General features: G+C 41.0%; 3 protein-coding genes across 4 annotated transcripts; 1 reads left to right on the top strand and 2 right to left on the bottom strand.

Moving 5' to 3' along the window:
• The first annotated feature begins 361 nt into the window (after positions 1 to 361).
• LOC6577894 (sterol carrier protein 2) lies at positions 362 to 2,923 on the top strand. Its single transcript, XM_002003789.4, has 5 exons — positions 362 to 512; positions 800 to 1,123; positions 1,182 to 1,372; positions 1,455 to 2,338; positions 2,400 to 2,923. Exons 1-5 carry the CDS (start codon positions 468 to 470, stop codon positions 2,588 to 2,590), a joined length of 1,635 nt encoding a protein of 544 aa, XP_002003825.1. The 5' UTR covers positions 362 to 467; the 3' UTR covers positions 2,591 to 2,923.
• On the bottom strand, positions 2,911 to 9,494 carry LOC6577893. Of its 2 annotated transcripts, XM_044009274.1 has the most exons (10): positions 9,308 to 9,494; positions 9,049 to 9,178; positions 8,513 to 8,876; positions 8,128 to 8,435; positions 6,831 to 7,952; positions 6,628 to 6,768; positions 6,426 to 6,565; positions 5,842 to 5,981; positions 5,451 to 5,741; positions 2,911 to 5,391 (listed from the first exon to the last, which is right to left on the bottom strand). In XM_044009274.1, the coding sequence occupies exons 2-10, from the start codon at positions 9,166 to 9,168 to the stop codon at positions 3,662 to 3,664; spliced, it is 4,356 nt and encodes a 1,451-aa protein (XP_043865209.1). In that variant the 5' UTR covers positions 9,169 to 9,178; positions 9,308 to 9,494; the 3' UTR covers positions 2,911 to 3,661. The 2 variants fall into 2 exon arrangements, with proteins under 2 accessions (XP_043865209.1, XP_032584973.2); XM_032729082.2 differs by having other exon boundaries at positions 9,049 to 9,494.
• A 489-nt stretch (positions 9,495 to 9,983) lies between these two features.
• Positions 9,984 to 14,838, bottom strand: LOC6577892 (tubulin polyglutamylase TTLL4). The gene is made up of 7 exons (XM_002003787.4): positions 14,676 to 14,838; positions 13,511 to 14,170; positions 12,382 to 12,832; positions 11,921 to 12,301; positions 11,627 to 11,813; positions 10,384 to 11,563; positions 9,984 to 10,323 (listed from the first exon to the last, which is right to left on the bottom strand). The coding sequence occupies exons 2-7, from the start codon at positions 14,141 to 14,143 to the stop codon at positions 10,171 to 10,173; spliced, it is 2,985 nt and encodes a 994-aa protein (XP_002003823.1). The 5' UTR covers positions 14,144 to 14,170; positions 14,676 to 14,838; the 3' UTR covers positions 9,984 to 10,170.
• Between the last annotated feature and the right edge of the window lie 6,536 nt (positions 14,839 to 21,374).

Below are 21,374 nucleotides of genomic sequence, written 5' to 3'. Positions count from 1 at the left end.
ATCAGTTCAATTGAGTTGCTCCATAATTTTTAACAAGTTCAATTTTAAAGTTATTTAGTGTGGAATGTGATTCCTTTCGAATTTAGTATTTAATTATTATTTACGAAATTTATGGCTGAAGCTAAGTTGCTCACGCCAGAATAACTAGTTTAACCAATCTTCAAGTTTAAATGTATAAAAAATTAACTGGGTCGCAAGGTAATCTTAATTATTGCAGCTATATATCGGAACTTTAATTTATTCTAAATCGATACTTTGTTAATATATTTTATTTCGTTACGCAAGTTGCGATAAGCAGTGCAAACATTTTGTAAATACCTAAACATATCGATATTGTCATCGATAGTTTTGTTTAGCTTACCAGCGAACTTGTTTTGTGGTCTTCAGCTAATGTTTAGTAATTGATTAAAGCCGAGTCGTAGCGGTTTAGCTTGTAGTCCATCTAAAGAATAATACTTGAACTCACAATGACCCAGACCCGAGTGTATGTAGTTGGTGTTGGCATGACCAAGGTAAATATCATTATGTAGTATTACTACCTACATATGTATGTAAAAACAGGTGCAACAAAGAAAAGATGATCTCAAAGAAGCTGCCACAACCAGTTGCTCCATGCTCCTCCCCCTTTCCCAATTGTAATTATCGCACTCGGACTTTGAACTACAGTGCACTTCGATCATTAAAGAAATCGAAATCTTGTTGCTGCGCAATCTAATTTCCATGTTTTGTTATTACTATCTAAAATATTCGGATTAAAGGTTGTTCGTCTATAAATAAAAGCTTTTGACTCTTTCAACAGTTCGAGAAACCTGGTCGCCGCACCGATATTTGCTACCCGGACTTTGCCAAAGAGGCTGTCACTAAAGCTCTCCAGGATGCCAAGCTCCAGTATACGGATGTGCAACAGGCTGTTGTGGGCTATGTCTACGGCGACTCCACCTGCGGTCAGCGTGCGGTCTATGAGGTGGGCATGACTGGCATTCCCGTCTACAATGTGAACAACAACTGCTCCACGGGCTCGAGTGCCCTGTATCTGGGCAAGCAGATCATCGAGTCGGGCAACGCAGACTGTGTCCTGGCCCTGGGATTTGAGAAAATGGAGCGTGGCTCGTTGGCGTCAAAGGTAGCTAAAGTGATGTTTTAATCCTTTATATCTTTCATAACATTATTGTTTTTTATAGTACTTTGATCGTGCCAATCCCATGGAGCGTCACATTACCGAAATGGGAGAACTAACAGAGATCGGACCTGGACCAATGGCTGCCCAGATCTTTGGCAATGCTGGCAAGGAGCACATGAAGAAGTACGGCACCAAGCCGGAACACTTCGGAAAGATTGCCTGGAAGAATCACAAGCACTCGGTTAATAATCCGTAAGTGCCCTTGTTCAATTGATATGAGGCGTTTTAAAGTTTAATGTGTTGCATATACTCATCTAATCTTTCTTATGATTAGATACTCACAATTCCGCGACGAATACACCCTAGAGCAGATTATGAAGTCTCCGCAGGTGGTGGAAGGTGTGCTCACCAAGCTGCAGTGCTGTCCCACTTCGGATGGCTCGGGTGCTGCAATTCTGGCCTCCGAGCAATTCGTGCGTCGCCATGGTCTGGAAAAGCAAGCTGTCGAGATTGTGGGCATGGAGATGGCCAGCGATCCCGAGTCGACCTTTGCTGACAAGAGCCTCATGAAGATTGCCGGCTATGACATGACTCGCCTTGCCGCTCAACGCCTTTTCGCCAAGAGCGGTTTCAAGCCACAGGATGTGCAGGTTGTGGAGCTGCATGATTGCTTCTCGGCCAATGAGCTGATCACCTATGAGGCCTTGGGTCTGTGTGGTGAGGGCAAGGCTGGCGAGTTTATCGATAATGGAGACAACACGTATGGCGGAAAATTTGTGATCAATCCCAGTGGAGGACTCATCTCCAAGGGACATCCCTTGGGCGCCACAGGCTTGGCTCAGTGCGCCGAGCTGTGCTGGCAGCTGCGTGGTTTGGCCGAGAAGCGGCAGGTGCCTAATGTCAAGTTGGCCCTGCAACATAATCTGGGTCTGGGTGGTGCCGTTGTGGTGGCCCTTTATCGCTTGGGTTTCCCGGGTGCCGGTGGTGTGAAGCAGAACAAGACAGCTGGCGCAAAGAACGCAACCAGCGAGGAGGGCTTCAAAGTGTCGCCGCTGCTTAAGCTGCTCGAACAGGCCATGCAAGAAGACCAAGACAATCTAATTGAAAAGGTGCGTGCTGTGTATGGCTTCAGGGTGAACAATGGACCCCAAGGTCAGACCGGTTTCTGGGTAATTGATGCTAAGCAAGGCAAGGGCAAGGTTATCTTCAACGGAACGCGTAAGTCAATACATACTAAGAAATCCGAATAGCTAATTGAGTTAATGAATTATAATTGCAGAAAAATGCGATGTTACCTTTATAATCAGCGACGATGATGTGTACGAGCTGTTATTGGGCAAACTGCCACCACAGAAGGCCTTCTTCCAGGGCAAGATCAAGATTCAGGGCAACATGGGCTTCGCCATGAAGTTGTTGGACTTGCAACGCTCAGCGCAGGGTCGCATCCAGGAGCTGCGCTCCAAGCTTTAAGAATTCCATTGATATTTGCAATTAATTTTAGGTGGGCTTTTTTAAAAGGGATTATATACATATATAAATATTATTCATTTTTGATACTGATGTATTATTTGTAGCAATTATATTTCATTTTGATATTGTTTTTAAAATGTCATTGATATCTTATACTCGTCTTAAAATATGTAATAGTAAGTGAAAAGGATATAGATCAATGATACAAAATGTTTTTAAGAATTTGTATATCCCATAAATAACTGTTATTGCTTCTCGGATAGATCATCACAATTTGTCTATTAAATTTTATACTATACAAAAAATAAAAACAGTTTGTGTTGATTTTTTGTACGATCCGAATCTTTATTGTTTCTTCAACGTGCATTGGTTTTAAAAACTACATTTATATGTGTGGTATATATATATATATATATATATATATATATATATATCATAATTATCGATATATATATGTGTGTGTGTGTGTGAATGTGCTTGCAAAACACGTTTCAAAAATGTCGTTAGGAAAAACACAAAATTTAAAACAACTGGGCGCTTTTTGCACTTTAGATTGACTTGTAAAAATACACGGCCAATGTGCGCGCAATCTATGCTAATATACAAATCTATATATGTATATAAATATATGTATATATAGATATATATGTGGATCTGCTTATTCTATTATATATATCAAGTTCTCTAACTGTTGCCAATGTGTGTGTACCTTATAGTGCCTGCGAAAATAAATTAAAAATCTACGTATCTAAAAAGTATTTTTAGCATTTTTATGAGCTTAATTAACTACAGTTACCAAATATAATAATATGTGCAGGCAAGTTGATGTTCGGCTTATACGAACGAACCTTAGCCCCAGTTTTGCTATATACAAAAAACGATATTCGGGCCAACTTTTAAAGCTCGCGCTTGCGTTAGACGCCAAAAACGTGGCCTTATCCAAACAATTAAAAAAAAAAAAAACAATTTCCAACAATTTTGTCTTCTTCGTTATATAGCTGCAATAATTAGATTGGCGATGCTGGGGAACACATCGCCTGGAGAAGCCTCTGGGCAACAGGCAACGCACTTTCAGTAGCTGTTATTGGAGTTGGCATAGGAAGATAGTGAAGGCTTCGCTGTGCCTGCCGTGCTACTGGCGGCAGCTGAGGCGCCTGCCGTGGATGCAGTCGCTACTGCTGCTGATGTGGAGCCGCTGCTTGAGCTTGTGGAGTTCGTGATACTGGGCTTATTGTCCATGCTGGCCATTATGGAGCCAAGCAGATCAACTGGCGACACGCTTTTGGTCTTGGCTGAACCTCTGCTACCGGCCAATATAATCTTGTGCGAGGGCAAGGTGAACGTTTTGTAGGTGGTGGTGGTGCTACTGGGGGTGGTGCTGGAGGTGGTGCTATTGCTGCTGTTGCTGTTGTTGCTGGTCGCAGTTGTTGCCTTCTGACTGATTTGGCCTTTGGCTGGTGGTGGTGGCGGCGGCGGAGGTGGTGGCAATGGCGTAGGAGGGAGAGGTGGTGTTAAAACCACCGCCGATAGGCGACCCACTAGCGGCGTCAGCGATGCAGCGGGCAGCATCACCTTAACAACTTGTGATGACGCTGCTCCGATTGGGGCCGTGGGCACTGGTGGCGGCGTTAGACGCACAACTGGTAATGTGGACGGCGGCAGAGGTGCGGCCGTGGGTGTCGGTGTAGGTGCAGGAGCTGTTGTCACTGTTGGAGCTGTTTCCAATGGAATTACTTCCTCACACATTTCAGTTACCTCCTCCTCGTGATCCACCACCAGTTGAGGCGTGCTCTCCACAATGAGCTCACTGCCCACATCTTCGACCGGGTTGGGCGCCGGCGAGGCTGGCGCTATGCAGTTGGGGATTTCAGGTTTGCTGACGCTTGCCGTTGTCGTTGTAGTGGGCTTATCGGATACCATTTTGAGCTGTATTTTGATTTCGGGCTCCTTTTGATTTAAACTATTTACATAAGCTTCACGGTGCGTGAACGGCGTCGGAGGCACAGGAGGCAGCGGCGGCAGCAAGGCTGGCGTTAGGGCTGGGGGAGCATGAACTGGAGGAACTGGGGGAGCTGCACTGGGAGCAGTAACGGACGTGCCACTTGCCAATATTGATACGGCTGTCTCGTTTTCTAGACGCGGCACTTTAGCTGGCGTAGCTGAAGGCGATGCCAGCTCTGGTTTATGCTCCACCTTTTTGTTACGCGCCTTATCCTTATCCTTGTCCTTGTCCTTGTTCTTGTCCTTGTCCTTATCCTTATCCATAGCTTTCTCTTTATCTTTATCTTTATCCTTGTCTTTGTCTTTGTCTTTATCACGATTAGACTTCTCCCGATCCTTGCTGCAAGGCTTACGATCCTTATCGAGTGACGTGGCCGCCGCTTTGGTCTGCTTATATGTGTGCTCCAGCACCATTTTGCGCATATCTATCTTGGAGTCATCCTTGTTCGCCCTCTTTTTGGGTGTGCTGTTGTTGTTGTTGTTGTTGGTGCTGCTGCTGCTATTATTGTTACTGTTGTTAGTCTGACGCGTGGGCGAGGCACTCGCCGACGAAACATGATCATCTTGGCTGCTTTCGCTGGAACGGCGATCTCTGCCATCCATGTCAATAACCTTACGCTTGGCTTTGCCGTCGTGAGTACGCTTCGAGGGCGTCTTCTTGCCAGGCTCATCGTGGCCAACGGGATGGGGCAATATGGTTTGTTTCTCCTTATAATGCGGCGTCTCGGCCAGCACTGGATTGTTCTTCTCATTGATTACCTCCTGGCCGGGATAATACTGTCGCAAACGCAGATGCCAAGCTACGATGGAGGAGCGAATTAATTAAATTGAATTAATTAAATAGTTAAGGATGAATTACCTATGCTTGTCACAGCCGTCACGGTGCGGAACTGGTGTATAATGTTGCGTGGCAGAAAGTAGATATCATTGTCACAGAGCTGGATGCGCGCATAGCGAATGCCATCTCGACGTAGCTGATTCAGTTTGGCATCCTCGATCCATTGCACGCACTGCGATATGGGTGGCTCGTGGAGATCCAGCTGTAGCATCTCCACCAGCGTATTAAAGTCCTGAGCGGCAAAGGCAACCACATCTTTGGTGATGCGATTCTGGCTATAAGATTGTCCACAGTGCACAGCCTTGAGAATGCCTGAAATAGATTCGGGAATTCAGATTGAATTCGAATTGTTGAAGCAGAGAAGGGAAAGGAAGGGTTCTGGAGAAAAACATTTTCTTTATATATAGCTCACCAACTGCGGCGGTAGTGATGCGCTCGTGTCCGTGGCCGACATGATCCGCGTGCGCCTTAGTTCGATCCTCAATCATGGTCTCGCGTGCCTCAGATAAACGCGGCAGATACTGCAAATTGCGCAGCTCATTAATTCGCGTGCTGCAGCAAGAAATTGCAATATTAATTATCAATTATAAAATAAGAGTAATCTAAACAAAATATCGCCGAGATGGGATTAGTTTTTAGTAATAAATATTAATATACAAATGTGACTATACTAATATATAAATAAATGTAATTGTATTTATTTTATTTACTATAAGAAAATTAAAACTAATATGTGCAATTTTTTTTTATCAAATATAGTAGTATTTATTGTATAATTAATATGTTTATTATTACAAATGAAGGGGAACAATAATGGGTTTTTATTAGAAACACTTTTAAGCGTTTAGTTGGGTTAGTTGGTGAGTTAAATAAAAAATTAAATATAAATATATAAAGAAATGCAATTTAGCTTTCGAACCAAATATTTTTAGATTTTAGTGGGGTTAATTGGTGAATTAAATAAATATATGTATAGAAACAAATGTAAAAGCTTACCGCTGTCGCTTGAGGGGGGTCTTACTATTCAGCTCCGCCGTGGGCACAAGTTGCTCGCCCGCACGAATCCATAAAATGGGTCCATCGTTTGATTGACGCGGATCCGTTTGGAGTATAGAATTCACACCCCAGGGCATTGTCTGAAATATATAGTACATGAATCAGTTGATGTACGCCAGTTAGGCATTTATTTAGTATTTACCTTGCGCAAAAATGGATTCTGTTCGATGCGTCCCAGCAGATCCGGGAAGTAGCCGCCCACCTCCTCGTGCACCTTGCCCACTAATGAGATCTGATGCAGTGGTCCATAGCGAAACGTGCCCTGGCAATAGTTGCGCACTACCTGCAATCAAATGAAATTAATAATAAATAATTCCATTAGCTGTTGGTCAGTGTCGCCGTCACCTGTTCATTGTACTGGGCCATGGTACATGTCTCAATGTCCGAGTTGCGGCCAAGCACGCCCGCCTTTACCGTTAACGTTGAATAATTCTCGGCCATATGCTCCAGTAGATCGGGTATATAGCGAGCGGCATCGTGTACAATGCCCATCACATGGTACGCGTAGCCCTGCTCGTCCTCGGCAAAGCATACGCTGAAGAACTCATCCACCAGCTGTTCCATTTCATCCGGCGACAGTGCATCGATTTCGTGCTGGTAGAGATGCACCACCGATGCACCGCCATTCGGATACTGTTCCACTTGAAAGTAATGACCGTATTTGAGATTTTCAAGACCGGCGGGCGCTTTGCGGTTGCCCGTCGGCGTGGGCAGGCAATTCGTTTGCCAGGGGCCAGCAGCAGGCGGGTGCTGAATGCATTGAACGCCGACGCTACTGCGACGAATCTTGGAGCGTTTGTAGCATTTGGAGCAGTCCCGCGACGAGAACGATGACGAATGCCGTGATGATGACGAGGAGGAGGACGAGGAAGATGAAGTCTTGTGATGACTGCTCGTCGAATTACTGGACGACGAGGAGGATGATTTACGCGCGCTACAATTCGAGGAGGAATGATGATTGGCGCTGCTACTGCTGCCACTGTTGCTGCTGTTGGTAGTTTTTGGAGCCGGCGATGGCATTAATAGTGATGACGCTGAATTACTGTAGCTGCTGTTGCAATTGTTCTCCTTGGGCTTGCTACCATCGGAGCTGAAGCTCAACTGTCGCGTGACCTCGTCGCGTGTCTTCAACTGTTTGATCACATCGCCATTTAGCAATGGCTTCGTTTCCACTGATTCCTTTTTGATTTCGTTTTCAATTTTGATAGCCTTACAGTGGTTAAGTACCGTCAAAGCGGCAGACTCTTTCTGCGGCTCCTCTATTTTGATTTGTGTCTCTATTATACTGGGTACCACAACAGATTTCTTCTCCTGTTCCGCTTCTCGCTCTTTCTCCTTATCCTTCTTTTCCTCTTTAATGACCACAAACTTGCTGGAACTGTTGTTGCTGCTGCTGCGACTGCTGTCCGAGCTACGGCGACGATCCGAGTGCGAGGTCGATGAGCAACTGGACGATGACGATGGTATCTGTTAGTAAGAATTGTTATTATTATTTACTGTATTCTAAAACAGTTGTAGTTCATTATGAGTAACTATCTTTTGCACATCATTATAAATGCAGCAATAGGATTTGCCAACAATAGTTGATTATTTCAAGTTCCCTTACGAATTTCTTAACTTTAGATAGTTTGATTCCAATTACCTTCTCCCTCTCGCGATCCCGCTCTCTGTCCCGATCGCTTCTATGTTGCTTCTTGTCTTTGCTGCGCGAGGCGGTGGAGGAGGAGGAACTGGAACTTGACTTGTAGTCGCTGTTGTGTCGATTTGAATAGGATTTGCTATTGCTGTTGCTGCTGCTGCTGCTGCTGCTGATACCACTGCTGCTCTTTAGGCTTTGGCTTTCACGATCCTTGGAGGTGCTGCCACTGCCGTTGCTGCTGGTTGTGTGTCGCTTATCTTCATCTCGCTCACGTTCCTTATCTTTTTTCTTCTTCTTGTGATTGCGCTCAGCTGAAAGACAGAAAAAAGAGTACATCAGTAAAGGCGGCGAGGGAGGCGAAAGAAAAGCTCTTGGCAGCTCTGCCTACCCGTTTTATTGCTGTCCGATTCGGCGGCTGTCGCTGCCGGCGTCGCTGCTGCCGTAACTTTGACACAGTTCGTTGTTATTTCATTTGTTGTTGCTACTGCTGCTGCTGTTGTTTCTGTTGTAGTTTTTGTTGCTGTTGTTGTTGTGGTATTTGCATTGCCATCGCCTGACAGCTGCTCTTTTTGTTGTTTAGTTTTAGCACTGCTCTCGTTGTTGTTGTTGTTATTATTGTTGTTGTTCATGTGGTGGTGCTCGGCGCTCACCATTGTGGCCCCTTCCTCGTTCTCCAATTGCGACTTGTTGTAGTTGTTTGCTATTGTCGATGACGCCGCAGCAACTGCTGCTGTTGCGCTGCTTATCAATGTCTGTGTGTGTGCATATATATATATATATATATGCATATGCACATGTATGTGTGTGTGTGTGTGTAAAGGTGGAATGGATAAGAAAAGTATTAGGCGCAAAATTTCGGGCTGCAGATTACGATATATGACGTCGTTGTATTCAACGATGTTTACAAGAACATTCGACACTTACCGCTGTCTCGGCTACTGCTACGACATTTGTTGTGGCGCGGGCGGTGTCCTGGCACATGGCGGGTAGCGGCATAATATTATTTTCGCCATCAGCGCCGCCGCCTTCTAATGTGTTTTCCATACTGTTTGTACTGGTGGGTGTTCGTGTTGGTTTGTGTATATGTGTGCGTGTGTGTTGTGTATATGAGTTAGTGTGAATATCGATTTGCAAGTAGCTTGCCGTCTACGTGACGCTGCTCAGGAAGCTATCTAAAACTCACGAGCAATTTGTTGCTGTTGTTTGTCGCTCACTTGCACTTGCATTTGTATTGGTGGCCGGGCGATTTCGCGTATCTAAACGCTTGCTCAATTTTTAATAACAATTTTGCGTTTTCGTTCTACAACGAACCGTCGTCGTACGTCGTGCATTCATTGTTTGCCTTGCCGATAATTTAGGGTTGTCGCATCTTCCTCGACTGGCTATGCATCGATGGGTCCGTCGCGTGCGTGTATTATAATGTTAGACGATATATCGATAAGTTTTTCTCGGAACAGCATCTTCAAATCAGTGTGAAAATTCGGTCAATTATCTAGTTTTAATTTCGTTATCGGAATTTTTCGTTTTGAAAAATTTCAAATATACTGCAATAAAAAACTTTTTTGCAAATGATTTGCTGCATAGATTAAGAATCAAATCATAATATGTATATTTATTATTTTACTTAGACATTGAAACATAGAAAAATACATTTATGTGTATACTTATGTGAACTCATATTATATATTTAATATTATAATAAAATTTAATATTTATTGCGATGCCTTCTTTATTTTTAACAGCTTAAATACACGAACTCTAAGTTAGATACACCAACTCAATAATCGATAACGATAGCAAGCAGAATACGTTAAACTGCAGTTAAATTCAAATGTTAGGTACAGAAAAAACCAATTGTGTTTTGTGTTGTGTAGAAAATATATTAACCGGTAAAGATTTTACTTTGATTTTGTAGAATTCAACGTGTGTTTAAAAGACTGGAGTTAGTATAGTTACTGTTATCATGTGCACCAATACGAATTAACAAATAGACAATGGATTCTTGGCGCAGAGTCGCTGATTGAACTTATGGTCAGCCTTCCGGTGTCAATGATGTGATGCTTTAAAGGCCATGGCTGCTTGCAAAGCTGCATGACTACTCTCAGCTGCCTTAATGAGCGGCAAATTGGTCGGGTTATCCAGAATTTCATCCTTTTTCACATGCAGCATATCGATCTCAGTGAGAGCTACATTTGGTTCCTAAGACATTGCAATAGAAAATAATAATCTAAATTATTTCATAACAATCGCAACACTTACCTTCTCCATCGCTGCTTCGGAGACCTGCAAATGATATTTATCCTTGCAGAAGCGCGACAATAATGCAATGCCCTGTTCACGATTCTTGGCGTACTTGGTCTCCCAAGCATCTAGTAAGCGGTTATAGTAGCGCGCATTTTCAAAATAAGGTAGAAAAACGTGTGTGCCCAGCGTTGGAAAGACGCGCTCCAGTGGCTTACACCGAGCCAGCTCATCTTCGGCAATAATAAGGCATCGAACATCATCTGGCAGCAGATTGTCCAATATGGTATCCACATATTCCTCACGAAACTCAATGGCACGACTGGTGAAGTGGTTATGCTTACGCACCTCTTCGGCTGTTAGGCAGGTGGTAAAGATTCGTTTGTCGTGGACCAGCGGTCCCTGCATCTGCAGCTCCTCCAGTATCTCCTGCTGCTGGCGTTCGTTCAGCTTGGGCGGCACTTGATATAGAGCCGTATTCAATACGGCCTGGATTAACGGTCCCTTCACGTGCAAATCGAGCGGCAGCTCCGAGTGCAGTGATGGTGATATGTTAATCTCGAGCAACCAAGGCACCAAGTTTTCATCGAGCAACACATCGAATCCGAACAGCTCATAACAGTTGTAACGGAAATTCACGTTTTGCCGATACATACGATTCAAGCCCGATTCGCCGCTGACTATGCCGCGGATAACCAGATTACGTAGTGTTGCCCATAAGCGTTTCGTATTGACACCACGATTCTCTAGGCAGGACCACAGAGATTGCAGTGTCCATTTGTGTCCTTGACACGCATTGAAATCCTCGTTCTTAGTATAATTTTGTGAAAACTTATTTATACTATAGTTCGTCAGATGCATACAGCGCTCATCCAGATTGCCCAACTCCGAGCTGTATTTGACGGAGGCGAATCTCGCTAAGCCATCCTTGAACATATAGATGCGCAGCGGGTTAATGGAGGTCAGCACCACATACAGTCGCATGTCAAACTTGTTGTCATTGATTAGCAACGGTCGTTCAATATACTTCTGCACCACCAATGGGCGATCCTTGGGGAATTGACTCCACTTGTTCACAATGCGTATGCCAGTGCCGCGCGCACTCGCCGGTGGCTTCACAATCCATTTGGTCAGCTTTGAAGCGTTCTTTGGCCACACTTGACGCAGATGTTCCAAATCATCAGGCATTATATACGATCTGTCGAGGTAGAACATAGCCTTATTAGCTTGGATTTCTTAGTCTTCTATTTAATTTACTTACTTTTGCATGATTCCAAATTCCTTTTTACCGAATTTCTTCATATTGTTTGCAATGCTGCGCCACATTGTATCCTTACGACCAATACGAAATGAGCCGGGCATATGGTTATATTTCTGATGCGAACGTATCGTACGGAAGCCTGGACTCTTCATATGCTTCTCCCACACGGCCATCCAGTCTGTGGTATCTGTTCAAGAATATTTATATTTGATGAATAAATGTTAAATTTTGTAATCTATTTTGTACTATTCATTAAGTCTGGCCATTTAGAGTACCTCTAACGGATCTACTTACTTTTGATAATGCGAAAGCCAGAATTCAGTACCACGCGCTTCACAATCTTTGGCATGACCGGACTGAGTTTCCATTTGAGCACACGATGCAGTGCAGCCGGCATGGGTGGGCCCTTATCGGCATGTGATGTGAAATTTAAATAGGGAGGCACATTTGGGAATAGACTCGGCGATAATATAGAATCCGGCTTGAAGTATACAGATACTTCGGAGTCTGTGGTGGTTGTCGTTGCCACCGATGTCTTGGATGGTCCCTTTTCCAGTTTAAGTCGTATATGACGGCTTTGGCTAGTCTCATCGTTATCATCCTCCAGATAAAACGGTGTGCCCACATAGTCCTCATCCGAATCCGAATCGTCATAGCTAGTAATTTCGTCAATTGCTGCAAAGAGCACAATTGGTTAATCATAAAATATTCCATTCAAATATGGATATATATCTATATAGATTTGTCGCTCTTACCACCGCAGGGATCATCATCGTTTTGCCGTCCTTCATGGTTGATGCTAACGCATTTGTTCAAGGAGACGCCCATGTAGTTGCTCGAATGCTCACCGGATGCGATCCGTGAGTTCAGGCATTGGAATGGCATCTGTGATGGCTGAGCATAGAGCGATGCATAGAGCGACGTTTCCAGGGCCGAGGCAGCCGATTTGGTCAGGCCGTTTTGGGTAAGTATTTTACTCTTCTCGTCATGCTGCTGTCCATTCAGCATGCTGCTGCCATGGAACGTATTCACAACAATCTTGCTGGCCGCCTTAATTGTCGTGGCACTCGAGCTGTGGGCCATTCCTCCCCGAGGTGGACTTGGACAGCCCGTGTTATTGGAGCGCTTGCTGTTGTTGCTGTTGTTGGCACTGCTGTTCGTTGAATTCTTGGCAAGCGCATCCTCTCGAGCACGCTTCAAGAGCATCTGTGTGTTAGCATTTGGCAGCCGAAAAAGCACAGCGGGGGGAGCACACGCACAGGAAACAGGCAACAGACAAGGGGGGAAAGGTAAGCAGGCAGCATGTTGAATGATCAAAACAGATAAAAATATATTCAGCAAGCCGAACATAGTTGAATGCATTCACGAGTATATATATAAATCAAGGATATAGTGGATGAATTGTTAGTCTAACTGCGGCGATCTATGAAAGGTATTAAGATCATATAGATCTTTGTAGATCTATGGAAGGGTGAGAATATTGATCCATAAAGCTCACATAGGATTAGTATATAATATAATATTTTCTTTGACAGTTCATTTAGTATGAACTATAAGACATTCGGACTTAGAGAGATATACAACAGATCATTAAACGTTAGCTTTAGCAATGACCTTCGGGTAAGATCTTTGTTAGTGTAGTATGACGGTTTTGGATGGTTTCGATTATAATATCTTATGATATAGTAACACATGAAAGGAGGGATTATAATATGATATTATTTATATTATAAAGCAGTAGTATTGCAGCGTAACTAGTTAAATATATGGCATAGATCTTTTGGATTTAGTAAGACAAAATACAGATACATAAATATATATATAAATGGCGATTACATATATATCAAAGGAAATTACATTTCGCTTTAGATTTAGTCTACGCACCTGGACTTTCTTATACGGCTCTGATTGAAGGACACCAACAACAGGAGCTGGCACAGAGTTCAACTTCGGCAGGATGCGGGTCGTCATTGACTTGACGGGCTGAGCTGAGCTGGCAATGGCTGCATTTGAAGCATCCGACAACTTTGATCGTCTGTGGGCCAGATGCGACGTCTTCTGTATTTGTCCCTTAATCAACTTGGTAGCGGCAGCGGCAGTTGATGCCGTAGCGGCGGTTGTTACGGCTGCTGCTGCGGCGGCCGCATGGGTGGCACTGGCCACGGGCGAGGAATGGCCAGCCACACTCCGCGTGTGTGGGGACAGTCGGGTTGGATTAAAGGGGCTATAGTTGTGGGATTGATGCGATGATTGGTGTGACGATTGATGTGCGGATGATTGGTGATTGTGTTGAGACAGCTGCTTGCACATCACCAGCTTGTCCTTGTAGAGTTCGACCTCTTCTAGCCAGGATTCATGGAAATCTAAAATTTCAATGCCCTTGCCACGGGTCTGTGATGTATGATGTCTGGCCGTGTTCTCCTTTGTGGCAGAGGCAGTGGCCGATGCAACATTACCTGATGTTGTATGTGGACGCATCGTCGGCGTTGACCTTTTATCAGTTGTGATCTGTGCCATAGGTTTTTCACAGAAAATTTTGGATAACTGCAAGTGGGAAAGCCAAAATAAATACATATCTCCAAATAGCAGAAACTTTGCAAATCTCTGTTTGCATTATGTGATGAGCGCCATTACTTCAGCTAACTGATTGTGTGTGATGCTGCTGCTGCCGCGGCACGTTGTCAATGGCTGCTATTTTCGATATGGCACAGCACCAAGATCAATCGACAGACGCCCCGACGCGTCGCATAGTCCGCTATGGTTGCGTTCGCTGGTCTCGTTTATAGACTATTTAATTAGACGCGTATCAATGGAATCAAGATCGCTGGGCGCTGGCCAAATCAAATAATAAGAGAGAAACTAATACACAATTAACGCAACAATTGACTCTAGCGCGCCTTTCAAAATGCAAATTCAAAGCGCGCGCAATTTCTTCCTGCTGTTGTTGTTTTTGCTTCTATATTTTTAACTGTTGTTGTTGTTGTTGGTTTTTGAGCAGCCGGCGTGGCGCTGTTTTTGTGAATATCTTGTGATATCTTGTCACACTCACCTTTTACATTTACACGCGCACAATTAATTTTGTTAGTATAGTCGAGCAAGCAAACCGAAAATATGCTTGCGTTTTATTAATTAGATTACTAGATCGAAAATACGAATTTTTATTTATTTTCAAACATAAAGCCGGACGACTTAAGACAACAACAAGCTGAAACGAAGTGACCGAGCAGCCTAAACTATAATAATACCAAAATACATAAAATACTAACGGTGATGCTTGAAAGCAATGTAGCCCAACGCAAAGTGTGGCCAAGCAACCAGTGCTGTAGAACAATATTTTACATACGTTGGCGCCCATTTAAATATAAATTTTATGCCATGCTTGGGGAAATTTTACTAAACAAACCTCTTGAGTGGTATAACAACTTAAATAAACAGCAAAGTATTATAGCATAATTATGTTGAGTATATGTTAATTTAATGGGTCATAAATTCCTTTCGGCTGCAACTTGCAAACACGTAAATCAGTCAGGTTTAATGTCAGCGCCTACCTGTAATGCACACACAATGGACACAAACACATAAAAGTAGCTGGAATCGACCTACATGAGTGGAACGAATTCTCAGATCAAACGCCGCTCATGATGAAGACATCAACATTTCAATTTAAACACCTTCTGCCGCTTGTTTCTTTTAATACCACGTAACTATTGACGGTGGGATATATTGGCTTATGCAACTAAATTCTTATGTTTTCTTTTTACAAATCAAATGAAATGCAATTTTAGACTAATTTTCTCAAAGATGAGCTAAGAGCCCTATATCGCTTAGTTGTCAAATTGAATTTACATCGATAATCGATAGTCGCGAAAATTATGAGATTCGCTTTATCGCTTTGTAAATCAAGACTCTACAGCAAAGCTTTACAGTATAGCTCTACAGTTAAGATAGTAAATGTAGTCGATGATGTCATATATAACATATGTTGCATATATAGAGCCTTAAATTACCATATATAGGTCTATGGCGATCTGGCACGACTCTTATGTTCCTAATCATTATATTCGATAATAGATAATCGCACATCATTTCATCAATAGATAATATATGTATGTAATAAATTTGATATGTATTATAAACTTAATGAAAATAATTGGATTCATCAATGCATTATAATTTGATTACCATCACCATAAACTGGGTGCAACCTGTCCATATGTTATATATGTACTATGTATGTATGTATGTATGTACATGAATATTACTGATTGAATTTACTGCCCTAATATTGCAAATAATAATTTTCCAGGAAACAAATTGTCTATATGCCGCGTTGCTTGCAGGGTAGTTGCTGGTCAGTCATTTAATCGTTTTTCATGATTTCTTAATTTTTTATTGATTCTGATGTACAAAGTGATTTATCGCCGATCCTGCAGCAAAACGGTCAAAACTCAAAAGCCCTGCAACAGAGCAGACCATAAGAATCTGTCTGTGCGGCAAACACACACAAAGACACACACACACATAGAGACGATATAAATCTGTCGATAAGTTGTGGCGGCATTATGAGCGTTTAAACGGCACTCGAGGCACCGCCTACAAAACGTCAACACCCGAGACCAAAGACCAGACACGGCTCGTCCAACTGGCCCGTTTGGCTGATGATGAACTTATCTTCATCTCTAAAATTGTTTAACGTGTTCCTCTGTGTGTGTGTGTGTGTGTGTGTGTGCGTGCGTGCGTCTGTCTCTCAGACATATTGCGGTGCAGTGGCTGCAGGATGGCAGATGTAGATATGGACATGTGCCCCGGGCCCAGCCACCGCCACCGAATCAGCCTCCGCTCCAGCTTGTGTGTGGGCTCAGCCTACCTCATAGTTAGTCACTCGCATTTTCATTTTACTCTTCATTTCTTTGTGCGATAATCGCGCTACGTGTTTATTAAATATTATTAATTAACACAGATCAATAAATATTGTTAATTAACAGAGGTAAATAATTCAGCTTTAATCAATCTAACAATGAGCTGACGGAAAGCCTTGGGAAAGGTTTCATTTTAATGTAATTATATTATAATAAATATTTGTATATTATACATTATATATAATTATTTTGAATATTTTGCTAAAATTTACATACATAGCCAGCAATTAGTTTCTTCTCAGCTTTTGCTAGAAGATAGAGATGCGAGCAAACAATGTAAATGAACTTGATAAAGTGATTCTATATTCTAAATCTGAATATATTTAAATTTTTTATACTTTTCTATTTATTCCATTTACTTTAACCATTACTCTAACTTTTTATTTCAATATAATTAATAATCCGTATAATTGTTAATTAAATAAAATTAATTCCATTGATTCCATTCTTCATTATGGGGCGAGGGCGTTCCGCAAGTCTGTTTCGCTGCTCAAGTTTAGAGTTTCACATCGGGAATTGTGTAGGCGGTATTCTCTGAAGAATATCGAATTTCGAATTCGAAAATGCAATTAATTTGCACAATGCACTTCGCATAGATCCAACCAATTTGGGTCTATTCAATGACTGATGACATGTGTGTGCTTTGGGTCCTTTCTGTGGGTACATTACCCTCTCCTAACTCTACTACTCCCTCTCTCTCGGGCAAGCCTTTTGCCTATTATCGGCACCTTTTTGATAAACCTGAGCCGCCTTGAAAAGGATTTCGATGCTCGCACATTGATTAGAGCTCAGTTTACAGTGTTCAAGGTGTGCATAAGACGAAACTGAGCTACCTCACTTTTTATTCAATTACAAAGGGTTCCCCCTCCCTTCGCTGCAGATCTATATAGATGATTATGTATACATATATGGCTGATTTGTGCTTCCCTCATATGGTTTTCGATCTAATCGCATGCGTGTTACATCAGCAAATGCCCTCACCTGAGCCCACATCTATTCTATTCAATCAGATCCATTTCAGCTGGTTAAGACGTCGGCATTTTGCGAACAATGTCCACTCGAATAATGAGTGCCAAAAGGTGTAAAGCTGGGTGTATCTCTTACCTAATTCAATTGTTCAGCGAAAGAAAAACAGATGTTAACAGCGAGAGTGCCTGATATACTGAATCCTTCAAGATGATCTATAGTGAGGATGATATCGATGTATATACATATGTATTTATAAGTGATGAGTACTAAGTACTAGGTAAATAAATAATATTATTGGAAGACGAATTCATGTATTGCCATTATCAAGATAAAAAATTTTAATTATTCGAAAGTAAAACCTGAAATTGAAATTCCTAATTCCAATTATAAGCAAACGTAGTAAGTACTATATTTTATATTGTATTTCCATTAACTCAACTTAACACCATATAATCGCTCCAATCATTAGCTCTTTTATAAAGAATTCTATCGGCCAACAATATGATTTTTATAATTGCCCAAATTTCTATAGCATCAAATACAAATTGTGACAAATTCGTTGATGATTTCCAATTCATTTCAATAGACGCCCAAAACTCATTCGACTGCCCATTTATGGTGGAGGCCATCAAAATTCATGGTTCGGTTCGCTGTTGAGTTGCCAAAGCAGCGAAAACAACACAACACAAAATGGATGCTATCTACGATGGTCGTATAAACTTAATCGGCAGCTAAGTCGACGATTAATTTTATAGCTTATTTTGTTTTCATGCTGTCTCATCTTGAATAAAAAAATAAAAAAATCTAAAAAAAAAAAAAAAATGCCCATAAGCCTTACCTCTCTCGCTGCCATTTCACTGTGACGGCAACAGCTAAAATAAAATTGGAAATTTATAGTCGTTATGCATTCAGCTCTCTCACTCGGACTCTCTCTCTCTCTCCCTCGCACCCGCTCTTTGTGTTGAGCTGAATTTGAATCTGAGTCTGAGCTTGTGTTGGGCTTTGGATCGGGTTCTGCTACCAAAGGGGCTGTCTCGGCTCGGGCTACCTTTGGCTTCTGCGGAAATTTTAAACGCTCCCAGTTGATGCTGCGGCTGTTCACGACTTCGCGAATGCGAATTTTATGTCGGATTTTTGCTAATGCTCTTTCGGAGGGTATTTTAGTTAATCTATTCATGCTTGTTTTTTTTAGATTTTCTGATCAATTGTGAATATCCCTTTTATTCTTTTGTTAAATAAGTCATTTAAGAATTTTGTAAAACTTATTAAAAAATTTAATGTAATTATTAATTGTTAACTAATTTGTTTATAATGTTATAGTTATTTTTTTTTATTATTTTTATAAAGGTATTATTTTATAAGTTAAATTGAATATATGATATTATTATTGTATAATATATAATATAATAATAGCAAACAAAAAATAAATAAATTGTAAGTATCTTTTTATGCAGATTAAAATAAATGAATTTTTAATAAATCTAAATTATTTATTGAATAAAATTAATTTAATAATTATACAAAAATAATTCAATAATATTTATTTAATATTTGCACAAAACTTGAGCTGGGGATTTGTAAGGGTATTAAATCGTCTGCACTATGCTAAAAAAAAGATTCTACCTTTTCTACTGTTTGCTTGACGTTGATAATTTAGCAAAAATATATATGCAGAAATATATGTATACATAAATATATCTGTCTATATATGTACATATACATAAAGATATTCAATATTTTGACAGCGTTTTGTGCCGAGTTATAGAAGATGGAATTAATTTGCAGCCAGATGATGCGCCCAAAGCCAATCGATGTCAGGCCAACTGCCGCCACGTGACACTGAGAGAGTGGGCTGTGATTTTAGTTAAGGGTTCGGTGATTGGGGTTGGGCTTTGGGCTTTGGGCTCTGCTTGGGCCAAACAAATGATGTAAGTAAGCAATGAATAGGAAGTGCACCTGCGAACGCAGCAGCTGCTGACGCTCGCTGGTGACGCTCTATTACACACACATTCACACGCACAGCTCGGTCGAGGTAGTTAACAATTTAAAACTTGGCTCAAATTACATGGCACTCAACACCCCCAACCCGAACCACCCAACCACCCAGCCGACAGTACGCACCGCCTCAGCAAGTGGGGCTGGCCGCTTGTGCGGTTCCCGAGCAATTTAACTTAATTTTAGGCTTCGAAGGCATGAATTATGAAGCACGCGTTCAACTGCCTCCCCTCCGAGCCGCCCTGCCCCACACCTGCCGGGTAGCCTCTTTAACGCATCCTTCATTAGAGCTGGGCAGTAATTACGGGTCTTGCATGCACGATTTGTTTTCCACAAAGTTGGCTTTCATTGTCGCATGTTTGTACACAAATTGCGCGTATTTCCATGCTCTTCGGTGTCCTCCAATGTCTCCCAAAATGATTTCATTTGTCATATTCCCGATGCGCCACAATTTGTTGTATATAATTATTATAAATATTTGCTAGCAAACGAAGCTTTTCCACATGTGGAAAATTCGAGGTCGTTTGCAGCTGTCGCTGTGTATAAATCGGAATGCAAACTTTTACGACTTTGAAGTAATCAATGTATTATTGAAGAACATATATTGGATATACATATATTGTGGAGGAACAGATATTACATCATAGGAACACATCGTAGAAAGTCTAAGGCTTATTTTTTTTTATTGATTTTCTCAAATATTTTCATTTATTAGTTTTTATATATGTACATAAATATTAACATAGTTCATATTTTTAATGTGAATACATTTATATTTATTGACTTATTTAACTTAACTTTCTTAGCGCAATAAATTTACATAAATAAAATACAAAATATTTGATATGTTTAATATATTTTTCATTCTTAATGCTTACGCAAATGTTTAAATTATATTTTATTATAAAATTATCTTGAAATTTTTTGCGATTCGTTTTATTTGAGGATTTGTATTTATACATTTTAAATATGTAATTTATAAACAGTATAAACAAAGAATATTATTACCTCTGATCAAAATAATACAAAGCTTCTATTTTAATCAATGCTAAAAAAGAGTTTGTCGTTATATTTTAACAAATTAGTATTAATTTTTGTATATTTTTTTTTTTTTTTTTGTAAAAGTTTTAAATATTTAGAACATAATTATTTATATGAAATTCTTTGACTAAACTCTATAGACCTTGCACAGCTTCTCAAACTGGTTGTATCGAGAGACAGAAACTAGCCTCAGCTGCCTCAGTTATCGATCGATCCCCAGTCTTCCCCGCTGTTCAGAGACGACGTGGTTCAACAGCCGTTGCTATGACAAATTTATATGGCTTATATGGCAAACGAATTCATAATTGAACTGTAAATGGTAAAAATATTTATTGTCTTATCACATCGTATAACTTGCGATGTCACCACAGGCCAGAAACCAGATGCAATCGAAATGGAGCCGGGCAACAACATAAAAGACACGACAACAATTTACATTTGCCATGAATAGCAAATATAGGTAAGCCGGCTAGGCTAGGAACGCAACTGATCGACTATGGCTTACCCTGTAATATAGAGAAACTTAGTTGTAGTTTAGAGAATTTAAGTTGAATAAACATTTTTAGCTAATCTTATATGGAAGAGAAGAGAAGAGAGAACATTCATAGATGAATAAATGAGGTAAACGTGGGGAGATAATATATATAGAAGAAACAATGAATTAATGATACTCGATGATAAATGATAGATGATAATTTATATGATGTAGATTCTATTATAGATGATAATATAGATGTTATAAATACATAATATAGAAATTTATTTTATTTATTTATATGGGAAATTTTATTCTCGACTTGACTGCATATATATCAACCCCTTAC

This window comes from Drosophila mojavensis, unplaced genomic scaffold, assembly GCF_018153725.1.
Source record: "Drosophila mojavensis isolate 15081-1352.22 unplaced genomic scaffold, ASM1815372v1 contig_49, whole genome shotgun sequence".
NCBI classification, from domain to species: Eukaryota; Metazoa; Arthropoda; class Insecta; order Diptera; family Drosophilidae; genus Drosophila; species Drosophila mojavensis.
The sequence above is the reverse complement of the archived record's forward strand: the minus strand, read 5'-3'. Positions and strand labels throughout refer to the sequence as shown.

What these genes read in the sequence shown, in the direction of transcription:
- LOC6577892 (XM_002003787.4), bottom strand. Translation starts at nt 14,143, where the DNA reads ATGGCACAGATCACAACTGATAAAAGGTCAACGCCGACGATGCGTCCA. An exon ending in AGCCGTATAAGAAAGTCCAG is followed by an intron (nt 12,833 to 13,510) that starts GTGCGTAGACTA and finishes GCTAACACACAG; the next exon opens with ATGCTCTTGAAGCGTGCTCG. An exon ending in CCGAAGCAGCGATGGAGAAG is followed by an intron (nt 10,324 to 10,383) that starts GTAAGTGTTGCG and finishes GCAATGTCTTAG; the next exon opens with GAACCAAATGTAGCTCTCAC.
- LOC6577893 (XM_032729082.2), bottom strand. Translation starts at nt 9,168, where the DNA reads ATGGAAAACACATTAGAAGGCGGCGGCGCTGATGGCGAAAATAATATT. An exon ending in ATCGGACAGCAATAAAACGG is followed by an intron (nt 8,436 to 8,512) that starts GTAGGCAGAGCT and finishes TCTGTCTTTCAG; the next exon opens with CTGAGCGCAATCACAAGAAG. An exon ending in CATCACTACCGCCGCAGTTG is followed by an intron (nt 5,742 to 5,841) that starts GTGAGCTATATA and finishes AATCTATTTCAG; the next exon opens with GCATTCTCAAGGCTGTGCAC.
- LOC6577894 (XM_002003789.4), top strand. Translation starts at nt 468, where the DNA reads ATGACCCAGACCCGAGTGTATGTAGTTGGTGTTGGCATGACCAAG. An exon ending in TTGGTGTTGGCATGACCAAG is followed by an intron (nt 513 to 799) that starts GTAAATATCATT and finishes CTCTTTCAACAG; the next exon opens with TTCGAGAAACCTGGTCGCCG. An exon ending in AAGCACTCGGTTAATAATCC is followed by an intron (nt 1,373 to 1,454) that starts GTAAGTGCCCTT and finishes TCTTATGATTAG; the next exon opens with ATACTCACAATTCCGCGACG.